We start from the raw sequence: 18,037 nt of genomic DNA on the forward strand, positions 1-18,037 counted from the left end.
AAGAAGGGAAAACAAGTATTAAAGATGCCAATGTTTGCTCAGTTTAATGTTTCTAATGGGGCTACTGACATAAAATGTACACCAGAAGTATTGAATTCCCCAAATACCGTACGTTCAGTTCTGTTTAATAAAGAGAAATGGTGCAGGGACAAGGCAGTAAACACATGCAGATTAAATGAAGTGAAAAAGACAAAAGAAAACCAAGCAACCAACTGAAATCTGTCAGTATTTACGAAACCACTGTGCTCCATATCATCAATCAATATCAGCTGATTACTGTATAGCCTCAAGATGACAAATAAAAAGAGTTTTCATTATCAAAAGTATAAGAGCAATGAGATCTCTCAACACCTTCACACCCTTAATAGTGCAAAACATACCAATGGCCTTAGTTACAGAAATATTCATAAACATCTGAATGTGGCACCGTTGGTGCCATAATTTGAGAGTGAAAAGAGCATCATTTCACCATAAACTAGTCAGAACCCAGTGCTCCTTGCAATACTATACAAGAGCTGAGGAGCATTGGCACAGACCTTTAGAACAACCTGAAAGTAGCAGGTACTGTTTTTCCCTTTAAAATCATTGATAATGCACTTAACCGTGGTAGCCTCTCACCCCACAAGACTCCACTGCTGAAGGAAAAGCATGCTCATTCAGACTTTAAGGAATGACGATGCATATCATCACTAAACTACCCTACTAATTGTGATGTTTGTAGGTGAGAACTTCGTGATGATTTTGTAGCATATACTACTGGCAGGCTTCAAAAAATTAAAGGAAGGATTAATGTCAAAATGTTCCAGCACATTCTTAATAAGAATTTGCTCCCATCTACTAGGATTTCTGAAGATGAAAGGAGGGTGGATTTTTAAGCAAGACAATGATCCCAAAAACACAGCCAAAAAAATACAGGACACAGAGAAAATAAAACTTAGAATGGCCCAATCACTTGACAGGACTCTAATTGACAGTCCACAGAGGAGGCACCCAGAACCTTCCTGATTTGAAGAATTTGTGAGGAAGAATGGGTAAAAATCATACACATATGGGACTAATTTCTACAGACAGGAGATGTCATGAAGTTGTCATTACCAACAAGTATTTGCTCCTCAGTATTTAATAAATATCAGTAACACGATTCAATATTTACTGTCTGAGTAATAGGACAATATTTCACATTACTTCATTTATTAGCTAATTTGCAATGTTTTATCTGTATCTGTGGATTATTTGGGTTATTACGGACAACTGGTGTGAATTCCAGGACAGCAGGGTCATTAGAAATCCATTTACTGAGAAAAATGATGACGTATTCAATAATTGCTTTCCTACTGTACTGTCTTTGTCAAGGTTTCTGCAGAGTCTTAAAAAGTCTTAATCACGTCCAGATTTTCCATACCAGGTCCTAAATTATATTTAGTGACATCTTAAATTTTTTTATTTGTTTAAGTTCATTCATTTAATAATTCTTTAAACAAAGTTCCTATTTTTGTTTTTGTAAGGAGAAACATGTGCTTTTGCTGCAACTGGTTCATGTCATATTTAGGCAATTATAATGACAAAATTGTTGTTATATTACCAACTACGAGCTCATAAGGGTATATTTCATGATGTTTGGCTTGAAAAAGAGATTTCAAACGTTGGCTAAATCTTGTTTTCAGAATCAGATCAGAATCAGAATCAGCTTTATTGCCAAGTTCGTACATACAAACAAGGAATTTGACTCCGCTACACTTTGCTCTTTTGTTCTGTTTTTGTATTACAGAATATACATATTTACAATGTACAATATACACATATATAATAAAAAGGTGCATTTGCAACATCTGTATGCTGTTGTTTTGTACTTTATTAAATGTTCATTAGAGAAACAGCCCAGGGGAAGAAACGGTCTCTGTGGCGGCTGGTTTTATTGAACAGTGCTCTGTAGCGGCGGCCTGAAGGTAAAACTCTAAACAGTTTATGTGCAGGGTGTGTGGGGTCTGCAGAGATTTTGGCAGCTCTTTTTCTGACCCTTGACCTGTATAAGTCCTGGATGGAGGGAAGGTCAGCCCTGATTATTCTCTCTGCATTCAGGCATTTCAGTTACCTTTATGAAGCTTTTGGTACATTATAAATAAGAAGGCACTGAAATTAGGTCTAAAAACAATGAACTCAAGTGTTATAGTTGAAAAACAGCAACTTAAATATAATGTTTATAGCTAAAAAGTGAACTTCTTGAAGTTTTTTGCAATTCATATAGGTCCTTAATTTTAGTAAGTGTTTTATGTAAAACACCCTGAATCTAACTTACTGAAACTTCCAGGAACCATGGTTTATGTCAGTATGCTCAAAGAGTTGGTTCACCTGTTCCTGCAGAAAAAGACGATGACAGCGATACAGCTGAAGAATGATGCTGCACAGCCTACAGATGTAATGACTGTCAGGGGCAGCAGATGGCGCACAGGTCCATTCTCCAGTTGCTGGAAGAAAACCGTGCAATGAGTAGAGCAACGGGTTGTTTGTGCAGCAAAAAGGAAATAAATCCATTCTAATATATTAGAAAACTAAAACATGTCACAGTTTAGTTGTTTTAAGATCTGTAAGAGCAGCATGTCTCACCACCAGCACTGAGAAGTAAGTCAGATGGTCACACTGGCACTCTGTGTGTTGTGCTCCTATCTCATTTGTCCTACATCCATCCACCAACCAGTTCACCTTCAAAGGATCTGCACCAAGAAAATGCAACAATACATAATCATTGTGCTGAATTAAAATGTGTTACTTTATGAGTTTAAAATATTGATTCAAAGAGTTCCAACCTTTCCGAGTGTCCCACGAAACACATTTTCTTTTATGGTTCCGCTAAAACAAAAAGGAAAATTTATTCACATGGAGTCATTTTTAGACCTTAGACTTAACCATCTACTGCTGCAAACATAACTAAGAATAAAGTGCATGTTTTTTGTCACTTAAATGAATAAGGCATCCTAATGAGCTGCTGAGTGCACTGCAAAGAGCAGGAAACAGGTTGTCATGTTACAGCCACAATCTTAGTTTTGCAATATGTGAGAGCAGGTGAGAAACCTGAAGGTGTTTTTTGTGTGTTCTCTAAATTGCTTTGACTGATAAACAAGAACACACAATCGAATTTAAAAAGAAGCGTTTACAATAAAGCTACATTTTGCAGCCACAAACCTACACGATTAATGGTGGTTCGTGAAATGTTTCAAGTGTGTGGTTGTGTTTCTAACCTAACCCTGCTTTAAACACCTCCACAGAACAGCTGCGTTTATGCTGGGATTAAACTACACAACTTTGCATGTCACACTTCATGTTTTAGTTTGTATGCAAAATTGAAATCCATTTATCATTTTCTATCCACTTGACAATTATGAGTCAAGTGGAAGGTTTATTGCTAAAATTCTCGATAGAAATGCATTCCACAAATCTGTTCTTTTTGGAAAATTAGCAAGACATAAGATATCCCATTTAAAATATTTCAGAATCTAGGGGAAATGCCCCAGATGTGTCAGAAGGTTATCTGTTCAGGAGATGCTTTTCTGGAGCACAGACAGCATAGACGTTCAGAGTGGATGATTGAACAAATCAATTCCGGTGGGAAGACATGATGGCGGTTGCAAAGACTTGAGACTGGGGCGGAGGTGCAAGGCACTGTATGTCTTTTAGAAATCTCAAACTAGATTTGTACCCCTCTGTTTGAACACCCTCTAATCAGTTCACTTGTTATTAAGAAGCTTGAATACATTCACCACATCTGCAGCTTTAATGATCTACACGCTCAGAGTTGGTATTTCATTGGTCACTGAAGATGAATGAACAGGAAACGAGTAGCCAAATAAATGAACCGATGAAGCATAACCGAATTCCCTACAGTGTTTCCGAACATTTGAATGCATGCTTGGAAAAAAAGGATCCATTTCAGTCTATGTTTGATATTGATAAAACATATATAGAAAAAAAAACTTACAGGTATGACATCATGGTCAAAGACAATCCTTATTGGCTCAGGCAGATTAGTGATGACCTCGTTCTCTACTGTGATTTCCACCACATCTTTGAGAAGCTTGACCTCCCTGTAGCCTACCTGGAATTTACACAGACACACATTTACCTTCCGATAACAACATCTTTACATAGAGAACCAGGAGTTTGTCAAGCAGCAGAAAAACTGGACTTAATAGGACAAGAAACAGCAACTAGGAGCTCGTGAGAAGATCAAATATCTCCCTAGAGATTCATGTACTGATAGAAGAAAATATGACAGCTTACCTCAAACAGGGAGTTGTTCTTATAGAAGGTTACGGACACTTTGCTTTGTATTTTCATGGCTGGTTTCACAACAGGAGGAATGTAGACAGTGGGAGTTGACTAGAAACAGAAAATATTCACAGAACACAAAATGTAACACATGTACCTCCAACTCATTCTAGAGTCAAAACCTGCCAAATATATGGAGTATTACTTTGTCACAAGTGCAATGAAAGATTTTTTTCAAAGTCAGTAAGGCCCAACATGTACCACCCTGCAGCTGTGTTTGTGAGAGTGCATCTCAACCTCCCTGCAGCTGTATACAGCTGTAATGAGTAGATCTGTCTGGTGATTGCTGGGTGCCTCTTTAAACAACTTTATTTTAAGACTTTTAAGACTTTGCTGGAAAATGGCGGGTTTCTATAAGCATCCTTTACTTGTCAGCAAAGAGCAGCTGCTCTTCACTTTCATGTGGCTAACACCTCACCTATTTTCCTCTTCTTCATCACTACTGTCCTCCATTTGAATGAGTTCTTCCTCGCTTGTTTAGAGTTGGAATAAAAATGGATGCACTCCACAATGACAGACCCCAGACAGAACTATTTGAAAAACTGAAAGGAAATGAATCACTCCAGCAGTAGTTTCATGGAAAAGCACCAAAGAATAAGAAATGATGTTCTAAAGGGTGAAGTAGGTGATGTTTGTTTCAGGAAGAGGTGGATAAATGTGGCATTACAAATGAACACATCCTATTATTGTGTTGAGTTATTTAGTGCAAGAACCTAAATAATAACTACTATGACATCCAGGTTGGTGGTTGTAACGTGGTAGTAAAAACGTTCTAGAGATTAAATACTTTTGCAAGGTGTTGCATTTTTAATTACCGTATTTTCCGCACTATAAGGCGCACCTTCAATGAATGGCCTATTTTAGAACATTTTTCATATATAGGGCGCACCGGATTATTAGGCGCATAGAATAGAAGCTACTGCAGTCAAACGTTTGACTGGGGTTGCGTTATGCATCCACTAGATGGAGCTGTGCTAAAGAGAATGTCAACAAAACAGATAAGTCAGTCAGTCAAACTTTATTAATACACTACAAACCAGCGTTCTGATAACTCCATTCACTCTCATGGTAAGGTCTCCTCTACATAGAATTCTATTGAATAGAGCCAACCGCACGTTAGGAATGCATTGGAGTCTATGAAGTTGAAGTTGAAATCAAACGTTAGTTAAAACTTGAAAGGGAACTTTTCCCTGATTCAGTAAACACGTAAAAGAAACAGTTTGATGCACTAAATCAAACGTTAGTACATTCACAATATAGTAGCGTTAACTGTTGAATTATCTCGCTGCTGCTCTATTCCCATGTTCCACTGCGTAGCTGTAGTAAGCACAGTACAGGTGTTTACCGCTATTACTTCGGCGACGCCCCTGACTACGGTAGCCGTAATGCTGCAAGCGGTGCGGCTTTGTAGTTTACCAGTCGTACTGAAACATTTTGACAACGCCGTGTACAACCAGTATGGATCAACCAATTAACCAATTGATCCATATATAAGGCGCTCCGGATTACAAGGCGCACTGTCATTTTTTGAGAAAATTAAGGGTTTTTAAGTGCGCCTTATAGTGCGGAAAATACGGTAAGTTACAAAACCAAACTTGTGAGAAAGGCTTTTTTTTAACACAATGTAAGGCTTTTTCTTTAAAAAAAATGAATAACTTTTACTTTAGATATTCTTCACAGGTATAAATATATCTGTCATATGAACTCTTTTGTTTGTCCCTTCTTACATTTGATGAGAACTTTTCACCGCTGAAACCTTTCTTCATCTCTTTTTCAGATCTCTGAGCACAGGGATGTTGAGTGTTGTGAGACCTGTTCCAGGAACAGAAACAGAAACACAGAACACCACATCTTAAAGCTCAAAAGAAGCGACGTGTTCTCACATGCACAAACAGGTTTAGAGTTCAGCTTCCTGTTTGTAGATGTGTACTTGATTACATTAACATTCTCAACAGTGAAATTAGTGATCAAGATAAACACAGATGAGGATGGGTGTTCTGTCATGAAATGTGTACAAGTGAGAAACAAACGTACCCTTTGACATAGGTCTGGTTTGCTTGGTCACACAACACCTCTGTAGAGAAAGAGAAGTTATAAGGGTGGGTTACTTTGTTCACAAAAACCTGTTTAAAGAAAGAAATACTAAATATTTTATCATTAGAACTTTCATCTGGCTGACATTAGCCCATTTCTACATGTTTTATTTGATAAAATCCATCCATGCTCACTGCAGTTGGTGAATATCCCCTTAAACATGTAGCTCGTCACAGTTTGGCTACTAATGAGATCAGTTTGGATTTTTCCACTGACGATGCCATGTTGTGCTTCAGGTGTATTGGGGCCAAGACTCAGGTCGGTGCAACACCTTTGTGCAGGACTTGAAGGAGGGCAAAGAATGAGGTTCGTTTCCCCAACCTTAGCAAAAAAAAACAAAAAAAACAATAAAAACAAAACCAAACAACCAGCTTTGAAAATGAAGGACAAAGAAACCTCTCCATACTTTGATGCTCTAAAGCAAAATACCCAACAGGCTGTAGGATTAAGCTTCATTCTCTTCAACTAATGCAAAGCACAACAAACATTTTCTTCTTTTTCTGATTTACCTCAAGCATCAGCTGGTCCAGCAGAGGCTCCCATTGCAAGCAGAAGTCCGTATCCTCCTCTGAATGAAATCCATATTTGTCGAGAGGAATCTCATTAAACCTATGACACCCAGCAGTGATGCTCCCATTAACAGACAGAGAGCTCTCATTGGCTGAAACAGAGATCCCAGTGCAGCCTTTAGAGACATTAATGTTCAGGCTCAAGGGGTTCCTGCCATGGCGCCATGTGCCACAGAACCTCAGGAAAAGGTCATGTTCACTTGAACCTGTTAAAATAAAGTATATATTTATTATACATGAAACTGTGAACTCAGTAATACTAAGCTTTCTGACACATACAGGTCCTTCTCAAAATATTAGCATATTGTGATAAAGTTCATTATTTTCCATAATGTCATGATGAAAATTTAACATTCATATATTTTAGATTCATTGCACACTAACTGAAATATTTCAGGTCTTTTATTGTCTTAATATGGATGATTTTGGCATACAGCTCATGAAAACCCAAAATTCCTATCTCACAAAATTAGCATATTTCATCCAACCAATAAAAGAAAAATGTTTTTAATACAAAAAACGTCAACCTTCAAATAATCATGTACAGTTATGCACTCAATACTTGGTCGGGAATCCTTTTGCAGAAATGACTGCTTCAATGCGGCGTGGCATGGAGGCAATCAGCCTGTGGCACTGCTGAGGTCTTATGGAGGCCCAGGATGCTTCGATAGCGGCCTTTAGCTCATCCGGAGTGTTGGGTCTTGAGTCTCTCAACGTTCTCTTCACAATATCCCACAGATTCTCTATGGGGTTCAGGTCAGGAGAGTTGGCAGGCCAATTGAGCACAGTGATACCATGGTCAGTAAAACATTTACCAGTGGTTTTGGCACTGTGAGCAGGTGCCAGGTCGTGCTGAAAAATGAAATCTTCATCTCCATAAAGCTTTTCAGCAGATGGAAGCATGAAGTGCTCCAAAATCTCCTGATAGCTAGCTGCATTGACCCTGCCGTTGATAAAACACAGTGGACCAACACCAGCAGCTGACATGGCAACCCAGACCATCACTGACTGTGGGTACTTGACACTGGACTTCTGGCATTTTGGCATTTCCTTCTCCCCAGTCTTCCTCCAGACTCTGGCACCTTGATTTCTGAATGACATGCAGAATTTGCTTTCATCCGAAAAAAGTACTTTGGACCACTGAGCAACAGTCCAGTGCTGCTTCTCTGTAGCCCAGGTCTGGGGAATGCGGCACCTGTAGCCCATTTCCTGCACACGCCTGTGCACGGTGGCTCTGGATGTTTCTACTCCAGACTCAGTCCACTGCTTCCGCAGGTCCCCCAAGGTCTGGAATCGGCCCTTCTCCACAATCTTCCTCAGGGTCCGGTCACCTCTTCTCGTTGTGCAGCGTTTACTGCCACACTTTTTCCTTCCCACAGACTTCCCACTGAGGTGCCTTGATACAGCACTCTGGGAACAGCCTATTCGTTCAGAAATTTCTTTCTGTGTCTTACCCTCTTGCTTGAGGGTGTCAATAGTGTCCTTCTGGACAGCAGTCAGGTCGGCAGTCTTACCCATGATTGGGGTTTTGAGTGATGAACCAGGCTGGGAGTTTTAAAGGCCTCAGGAATCTTTTGCAGGTGTTTAGAGTTAACTCGTTGATTCAGATGATTAGGTTCATAGCTCGTTTAGAGACCCTTTTAATAATATGCTAATTTTGTGAGATAGGAATTTTGGGTTTTCATGAGCTGTATGCCAAAATCATCCGTATTAAGACAATAAAAGACCTGAAATATTTCAGTTAGTGTGCAATGAATCTAAAATATATGAATGTTAAATTTTCATCATGACATTATGGAAAATAATGAACTTTATCACAATATGCTAATATTTTGAGAAGGACCAGTACATTTAATGGGTACAAATGTACTTTAATTTTATCCTGTCATTTTCAGTTTACATAAACTGTATTTATTTTCTAATGGGTTCTAATAAAACAATTTAGTAAAACTGGATAATCTTGTCAGCATCAACAGATAAATCCTGTAACTGGAGTTATCTGGGATCATTTCTTCAGAGTAGGCTTGTCACAATATTAAAATTTACATTATATCTAAAATTTATAAACCTTATACTAAAAATAGAAATATTAAAATATTAACTGCACAAACTTCAGCCAGAAAGTTTACTGATCAGACGACTTAAGATTAGAAAAGCTACCTGACACAAGTGAAATAGTGAGTGTTACACTGTTTCTACAGTTCTATGTCATTTTCACACAGAATAAAGAGTTTATTTTGCAGATGATGTGACTTGTCAATATCGTGCGAAACTCAATATGCATGTGAAAGAGAACTGAGTTCGAGTAGAATCCTCATGTGTCAGCAAAGACAACTCACACTATTTAACAGTTTAATTTGTAACTCAGAACATGGTAGGGGCTCCTTTTGCAAGAATTCCTTCCTCAGTGCAGCATGGCATGAAGTAGATCAGTCTGGGACTCTGCTGAGGTGTTCAGGAAGCCCAGGTTGCTTTAATAGCAGCTTTCGACCTGTGTCCTCATGGCACTGATTCTCTATGGGGTTTAAGGTCAGGCCAGTTTGCTGGCAAATCAAGCAAAGTGATACTATGGAAAATGAAATTTGCATTTCCATCCATCAGAGGGATGAATGAAGAAGTACTCTAACATTTCATGGTAGATGTATGCTCTGGCTTTGGAAAACACAGTGGACCAACACTAGCAGATGACAATGCTCTCCACATCATCAAGCCACATGGCTTTTGTGCCTCTCCACTCTTGCTCCAGACTCTGAGAGCCTGATTTTCAAATGAAATACAAAGTTTACTCAGCAACAGTCCTGTCCCTTTTCTCCTTAGCCCAGGTAAGACACTTCTGATAATGTCTGTGGTTCAGGAGATGTGTAAAATAAGAAATGCAACAGTTGTGTGTTGTGGCTCTTGAAGGACTAAATCTAGAATGCACTTTACTTCATAATGCTCTCAATGTGGCTGTTATGATTCTTGATTGCGTACATGTTTACCTCCACTTAACTTTTTATTAATAGGCTTGAAATACGCGCTCAGTGAACAGCAAGCTTCTTTATCAATGACATTTGGTGACCATTCTGCATGTAATAAGCTATGGGAGGACCCTGTTAATGTGTGATCATTCGTTATCCTGGATACAGTGAAAATGATAAGCTGTCATTTTCTTCAGGCTTTATTTTCTGAGTGCAATAAAATCACTAATGCCTAAAAGTAACAATGTTTGACTCATGACATTGGACCACAGGAAGCTGAAGCTACACTATGGCAAGAGCTGGGCATGGACACATACACACAAAGACAAGGGTGGTTTCAGAGTGGTTATCTTACCAGCTGACAGGAGGGTGATGATAAAAAACGCAGTCTTCAGATGATCTGTCACTCGGGCCTTCATTGCTGATTACTATGATGGGGATACAAAAAAAAAAGGGAAATACTGTGAGAAAAGAGGAACTAACTGTCCTTCATTTCTACGTGATAAAGTAGAAGAGGTACTCAGCGAATAAAATGAAAGTGGCTGCTATTAACCATACTGTTAAATAATAAAAGTTCCTGACTATAAAAAAGCTAATCTAAAAAAAAACCCTCAACTGCCTTTATGTGCAGACACACTTCCTGAATAAAACCCAACAGTGTCCTGAGGCTGCTCAGATTTGACATAATACAACATTTTTTTAATGATACAACTCTTATCTAGCTGCCTGGTCTGCTATCTGTCCTCCTATATCACTGAATACAAATGAGCTCTGGCTCAAAATACACAAAAGGACCTTTATAAGCTCTTATCAGTGGAAACAGGCTTTCCTTTTAACGGCCATGTGCACACACGCATCAGCCGTTCTTTCTCTCCCCCACCCTTTAGCAAACAGATTTGACTTACTTAAAGGAGGATGGTAACGTTGCTTGATAGAGTTGAGTAAATACCAATTACTGCAAAAGCAGCAGTGCTAATAATCGCATACTACAGAAATACAAACCCAACACAGGTTCCAGCTTTAGGTATTTCACCCTTTGCTTGTCCTCACGGGGTATTAGTTTGTCTTGCTAGAGATGCAAAGTTTTATTTTTTTTTTTCATATTTTTGCTTTGCTGTTAGTTTTAGTTCAAGAAAATCAGACTTTCTAGCCTGACACAGAGAATTCAGATTTTCTGATAATCACTGGATACACTCATACCAGAAGCAGACAAAAATATATTTCTAAAGTCTTCTAAGTAGGCAACAAGTTTGAATGTGAAGATAATTTAACCCATCTTAAACACAGAGTCATGAAGCCTCAGTATGTAATAGTACATATTTGGGTTAGGGTGTGCAGTGTTTTATTAGGTTAGACCTGCTTCTAATGCATGACATGCAAGGAGATCATCCCCCAAAGAGAGGACATTACCAAATATTTATGGCTAATAAAGCTTTACTGTGTGCTATGAGGTAAAAAGCTTGATGCCTTCAGTTCTTTAACAATGACATTAGCTTGTGTGTATTAGGGCTGCAACAATTTTTAAATGGTACATTTTAGAATGTTACACAAGGTCAGTGGTTTGATTTCCAAAAACAAAAGCTAGTTTTTGTTTTTATCTGACTAGAGCACCTTTACCAAAGTTTCCACTGAATCATGCTGTTCACAGAAAAAAAAAACATGAGACAAGCCTGCACCTGCGCCTTCTTGAGGAGGACCAAGTACATGTGACAAGATTTCAATCCTTTTTGGCAAAGTGCATTACCCATGATGTTCTTGGTGGCTAAAACACAACTGCCTTCACTACAGCTCCCTTTGTTGTGGGCTGACCCCTCACCCTTCTCATGAATGAAGTTACCACACAAGGCAAGATATCATATGGAGTTCTAAACAGAGGCCACCTCTATCTTTAGCAAGCAGATAGTTATATTTGTTCCATTATTGAATAATCATATTAACAGTTGTCTTCTTCTCACCAAACTTCTGCTGATACACTACCTTGCGCAGATCTTCTACAGGTCCTTCTCAAAATATTAGCATATTGTGATAAAGTTCATTATTTTCCATAATGTCATGATGAAAATTTAACATTCATATATTTTAGATTCATTGCACACTGACTGAAATATTTCAGGTCATTTATTGTCTTAATATGGATGATTGTGGCATACAGCTCATGAAAACCCAAAATTCCTATCTCACAAAATTAGCATATTTCATCCGACCAATAAAAGAAAAGTGTTTTTAATACAAAAAACGTCAACCTTCAAATAATCATGTACAGTTATGCACTCAATACTTGGTCAGGAATCCTTTGGCAGAAATGACTGCTTCAATGCAGCGTGGCATGGAGGCAATCAGCCTGTGGCACTGTTGAGGTCTTATGGAGGCCCAGGATGCTTCGATAGCGGCCTTTAGTTCATCCAGAGTGTTGGGTCTTGAGTCTCTCAACGTTCTCTTCACAATATCCCACAGATTCTCTATGGGGTTCAGGTCAGGAGAGTTGGCAGACCAATTGAGCACAGTGATACCATGGTCAGTAAACCATTTACCAGTGGTTTTGGCACTGTGAGCAGGTGCCAGGTCGTGCTGAAAAATGAAATCTTAATCTCCATAAAGCTTTTCAGCAGATGGAAGCATGAAGTGCTCCAAAATCTCCTGATAGCTAGCTGCATTGACCCTACCCTTGATAAAACACAGTGGACCAACACCAGCAGCTGACACGGCACCCCAGACCATCACTGACTGTGAGTACTTGACACTGGACTTCTGGCATTTTGGCATTTCCTTCTCCCCAGTCTTCCTCCAGACTCTGGCACCTTGATTTCTGAATGACATGCAGAATTTGCTTTCATCTGAAAAAAGTACTTTGGACCACTGAGCAACAGTCCAGTGCTGCTTCTCTGTAGCCCAGGTCTGGGGAATGCGGCACCTGTAGCCAATTTCCTGCACACGCCTGTGCACGGTGGCTCTGGATGTTTCTACTCCAGACTCAGTACACTGCTTCCGCAGGTCCCCCAAGGTCTGGAATCGGCCCTTCTCCACAATCTTCCTCGGGGTCCGGTCACCTCTTCTCGTTGTGCAGCGTTTTCTGCCACACTTTTTCCTTCCCACAGACTTCCCACTGAGGTGCCTTGATACAGCACTCTGGTAACAGCCTATTCGTTCAGAAATTTCTTTCTGTGTCTTACCCTCTTGCTTGAGGGTGTCAATAGTGGCCTTCTGGACAGCAGTCAGGTCGGCAGTCTTACCCATGATTGGGGTTTTGAGTGATGAACCAGGCTGGGAGTTTTAAAGGCCTCAGGAATCTTTTGCAGGTGTTTAGAGTTAACTCGTTGATTCAGATGATTAGGTTCATAGCTCGTTTAGAGACCCTTTTAATGATATGCTAATTTTGTGAGATAGGAATTTTGGGTTTTCATGAGCTGTATGACAAAATCATCCATATTAAGACAATAAAAGACCTGAAATATTTCAATTAGTGTGCAATGAATCGAAAATATATGAATGTTAAATTTTCATCATGACATTATGGAAAATAATGAACTTTATCACAATATGCTAATTTTTTGAGAAGGACCTGTATATTGTTCCTCATAAGCTGATCAGCTCTCTGATGTCCCTATGGTTTTGAAGAAGATCAAATGACTGAGTTGACAGGTTGCGTGTTTTATACAAGCAACTAGTTGAGGTGTGGCATTTCCCCTCCAAAATCATCAGAATAGCTAATGATCAACCTTTGTATCAAGTGGGCACACCCAGAACTCTAGCTTGCTTGTCAAGGATGAAATACAAGTTTTATGGTGATGCAAAAATCAATGGACAAAACTGCCAACCTTTGTGCCTGTCATGGAGTGACATTGTTGGACTTTATGGTTTCTTTTGCTAGTCCTTAGATCTGAGGTTGTTGTGCTACCTCCAGTTCTCGGTTTCCTTTAGTTCATGTTTATTCTTGATTCTGTTTTATCTTGGTCTGTAGTTTTCGTTTAGGTCTGTTTCCCTGTTTTGTTAATCAGTCCCTTTCCTCATGTCTTAGTCTTATTAGGTTCACCTGCTCCCTCTGTCTCCCTGCGTCCATGTCACACCTGTTCCCTGTTTCTTTGATTACCTGCCTTTTGTTCCCCTCTGTGCTCTGTGTATATTAGTTGTTCTGTTTGCTTAGTTCCTCGCTGGTTCGTTCTGTTACTACCCCGTTCCCTACCATGTCTATGCTTTGTCTATGCTTCGTTTGGAGACTATGCTACGTTTTTGCCTTAAGTGACCTGCAGAGTTCATGTAAGTTTTGGACTGTACTTATGATTCATCCCTGCAGTGTTTTTGTTACGTTTTGGATATTTTTTGAATAAACAAGGAAGTACTAAGATGCGGCTACCGAGCTCTTGTCTGCGCTTTGGTCCGACCCACAGTCCTCCCCCGACATTACGAACCAGCCAACAGATGGACCAAGCAGACAATAAGAGGATTACTTTGTTTGAGTACTTTCGACGTGCCGCGGAGAAGAGCGCACGTCGGGCTGCAGAGGAGAGAGAGCAACGGTCACCGTTTTGGGGCACAAGACTGGCTAGGCCTCTTCCGGGTACCGGTCCGCTGCGCCACAGACCCTCTCCTCATCCCCGGAGTAAGTCACTGGCTCCAGTCTGCGTCTCCTCCTCGTTTTCGGAGCCAGAGTTGCCTGCAGCGCACTCTCCCAGTTCGGAGCCTGCCACACCTCGTCGGAGATGTCGCCGGCGCCGCAAGCAGTCCGCAGCAGCAGCAGCAGCAGCCGCGCCTGAGCTCGTCACGTCCACAGCTGCAGCAACAGCAACGCCTGAGCTCGTCACGTCCACAACTGCAGCAACAGCAACGCCTGAGCTCATCACGTCCACAGCTTCAGTAGCAGCAGCACCTGAGCTCGTCATGCCCTCTGCTGGTCTCCGGTCGTCAGTACGACCTCCTGCTCCGCCATGGGTTCAGGCCGGGTTGCAGGAGATCAAAAAGGAACTTATGAAGTCACGTTGCCTAGAGTGTGTTCCTCACGTGACTATCAATCCTCAGGATCTGGTTGACGTGCACACTATCTTACTAGATGAGCTTCTTGCAGAGGGATGGCTAGACGCTCCAGCTCCACTCTCCGCTGGAGGTCCCTTCGATCCTCTTCTCGTGGCCGTTAAGGCAGCCATGCCTCTGGACTCACAGCATGCAGCTAAGCCTACAGAGCCTCAGCCGGCCGCCGCCGGGTCTACAGAGCCTCAGCCGGCCGCCGCCGGGTCTACAGAGCCTCAGCCGGCCGCCGCCGGGTCTACAGAGCCTCAGCCGGCCGCCGCCGGGTCTACAGAGCCTCGTCATGACACGGAGGAGCCCGTGGGCGGGCTGCCTCCATTCCCACACCATGCTTCGGTGGAGCTGTCTCCAAGACCTGGTCCTGAGCACCTGCTCAGTTTCCTCTGGGGGGTGTTACTGGAGATACGGACTGACTCTTTGCCTGACTCTTTGCAGCCTGGGTCCAAGTTGGACGCCAGGGCCAAGTCTTCTTGGTTTCTGCCTGACTCCTCGCTTCGTGGGTTTGCCTGGCATCTCCGCTGTCAGACTCCAGGCAGACTGCATCCTCGCCGCAGACCTCCGAGGCGCCTGCATCCTCGCCGCAGACCTCCGAGGCGCCTGCATCCTCGCCGCAGACCTCCGAGGCGCCTGCATCCTCGCCGCAGACCTTCGGATCATCAACCACTTCGCTGGCTGCTTCGTCGCAGGCGGCCTCCGGATCATCAACCACTTCGCTGGCTACGTCATCGCGGGCCCCCTCATCATCGGCCTCCTGGATTTTGTTAGGCTCCCCTGGAGATTATGGACTTTGGTTTTGTTGTTTTGTTTATTGGGAGTTATTTTTGTTTTGGACTCTGTCATTTTAACATTTTTATTTCTCAATATATAAACTTGAATATATCAAAACAACAACCAGCTGTTTGTATTGTAACATCTCAGTTCTTTCAAACATTTCTTCTCCTATGTTGCTGGCTGCAGATGACGAGTCACTAATGGATGCAGGCGTGCTAACAGTGCTGAATGCAGGAGTTGTAGCCGTAGATCTGAGGCTGATGAAAATCGTACTCTCTTCAAATCTGGTGCTTCACCAGGTGCCTCCTCGGATTAGAAGTATTCCCGCCGCTGGCCTTGCACTTCACATCACAAATATTGCAGGGAGCGTAATCTGCATCGCATTTTGGACAGTGGAGCCATACTTTCGAGTGCTTTCTATCATGCTTTGTGGACGGTACCAGCGGCTACTGACGTCATTATGCTCTTGTGCGTGCAATGCTGTGTTCATGTCCGGCATTGAAAATCAGCCACTCTTCCATTCCCTTACGCGTTTAGGTACCGAAACATGGCACCGTTTGATTTTACATGAATTGGTACTCAGTAGTACCGACGGAATTCAGTCGGTACCTATAAAAGTACAAAATTCGGTACCCATCCCTAGTTGGGTGGTACATGTGTGACAGACTATAAACCACCCTGAGATATTATTAATAATAATCTTTATAACCTTGTAGTATTCTTAGTGCTGGATTTTTTTTAAAATGGAAATTTAAACAAGACCAGAATGAATGGAAGTAAGAAGCAGTTTTAAGTAAGTCAATAATCTGTTGCTGAAGTTGCTATACAATTTGGAGCTTCTGCATATGATCAGCCCTGGCTCATAATCTAAACTCAAAGCTGATGGATGGACGGACGGATTTTTAGATATATAGTATCAGTATTTTAGATATATAGAATTAGAACTGATTTGACTAAAGAAGGTATGGTAAAACATGTACAGACACTGAGAATAGACAGTGCCCCATTACAAAGCAGAGCTGGAATAAAATAACTGTTGACAAAACAGACAAATTGCAGCCCTGGTGTGTAAAGAAACTGTCTTGAAAAACTTGCCCAAAAGAAAAGCGGAGGTGTCTTACTGCATCCCATTGATCTCAAAATGAAAGCTATAAAACAGGGCTTTGAAACATTGCTGTTGTGTTTTGCCCAAACATATGACAATAACGTCATTACAAGAAATTGATGAGCATGGGAAAATAGGCTGCCACCACATCTCCTTCAAGAACTACAAAGAAGGCTTCTGAAAAAAATACACGGGTTTGCGTCATCCTATCTGAAAATCATGTGGTTCTTCCCAGACAGACTTGCAAATTGACATCTCATATACAGACAGACACTTGGATCATTCTCACTTTCAACCAAATATGCCATCTCAGCCCAGCCTAACTTCCAAAGGCCACGCTCTAAAGACTTATTGCCAATGCAATAATGCACAAGCTAGCTGTATCTTCCTTGAACAGCAGCAGGTTGTACTCTGAAACATGCAAAAAGCTGTTTCTGTAGGTGTATGGGGTTTCTGTACACTGTGTACCAGTTGGAAAGAGATGCAGACGCCGATGATTTTGGAGGGGAAATGGAACAGTTACAGATCTCCAAACCACCAGAGTAAAGACAGGAACTACTTCAACCACAGACGCTGCAGAAAGGCAAACAACAGAAAGAAAAAGATCAAAAGCATGTATACAAGAAAGAATACATGGTGGAGGGGCCAGACATCTATATATAGACAAACAAACTCGGACACACACCTGATAACTGGGAAGAACCTAAGGCCAGGTCAAATACTCAGCAACACACACAGACGATTAAAGATTACAGACAGAAGCATCATAGCTTTCAGGCTATGGTTCATTTTCATAGCTCCTCCATACTGGAATCACACAGCATATTATGCATAGGTACAGTGCTTGCTGTTTAACCATAACATGTATAAAGCATTTAAAATACTCACGATGAATCATAACATCCTCAACAACTTACAGATTTGTTGTCTAACTAAACAGCTTTTTATGTGAGTCGTGTTTAATTATCATTCTTCATAAACTGTTAGCCGCTTTACACTGAAAACCATGCGTCTCCACTTGTGTATAAAACCGTACTATCTGTACCATCTTGCATAGTATACCTTTCTGGTTAGTTATTTCCCTTTTTGAAAAAGTGACACACAATAACAGCAGTTTAGGTGCTTAATGATTGAGAGATGATTGCGTTATAAACCCACACATGTAGACAAAACCTCCTGAGAGTGTTGCACAGTGG

The 18,037-nt window shown here is 41.1% G+C and overlaps 1 protein-coding gene across 1 annotated transcript in view; it reads right to left on the reverse strand.

Moving 5' to 3' along the window:
• LOC124867421 (adhesion G-protein coupled receptor G5-like) overlaps positions 1 to 18,037 on the reverse strand; it is a 36,712-nt gene that overhangs the window by 4,870 nt on the left and 13,805 nt on the right. The window contains exons 2-11 of the mRNA XM_047363854.1: positions 10,302 to 10,374; positions 6,927 to 7,192; positions 6,552 to 6,738; positions 6,358 to 6,397; positions 6,051 to 6,135; positions 4,276 to 4,374; positions 3,974 to 4,090; positions 2,805 to 2,847; positions 2,605 to 2,711; positions 2,350 to 2,465 (exon numbers count right to left, since the gene is read on the reverse strand). Of these exons, the coding sequence (XP_047219810.1) occupies positions 2,350 to 2,465; positions 2,605 to 2,711; positions 2,805 to 2,847; positions 3,974 to 4,090; positions 4,276 to 4,374; positions 6,051 to 6,135; positions 6,358 to 6,397; positions 6,552 to 6,738; positions 6,927 to 7,192; positions 10,302 to 10,365 (1,124 nt within the window). The 5' untranslated portion in view covers positions 10,366 to 10,374. The remainder of the gene's footprint in view (positions 1 to 2,349; positions 2,466 to 2,604; positions 2,712 to 2,804; positions 2,848 to 3,973; positions 4,091 to 4,275; positions 4,375 to 6,050; positions 6,136 to 6,357; positions 6,398 to 6,551; positions 6,739 to 6,926; positions 7,193 to 10,301; positions 10,375 to 18,037) is intronic.

Source organism: Girardinichthys multiradiatus, chromosome 4 (assembly GCF_021462225.1).
Source record: "Girardinichthys multiradiatus isolate DD_20200921_A chromosome 4, DD_fGirMul_XY1, whole genome shotgun sequence".
Lineage (NCBI taxonomy): Eukaryota > Metazoa > Chordata > Actinopteri > Cyprinodontiformes > Goodeidae > Girardinichthys > Girardinichthys multiradiatus.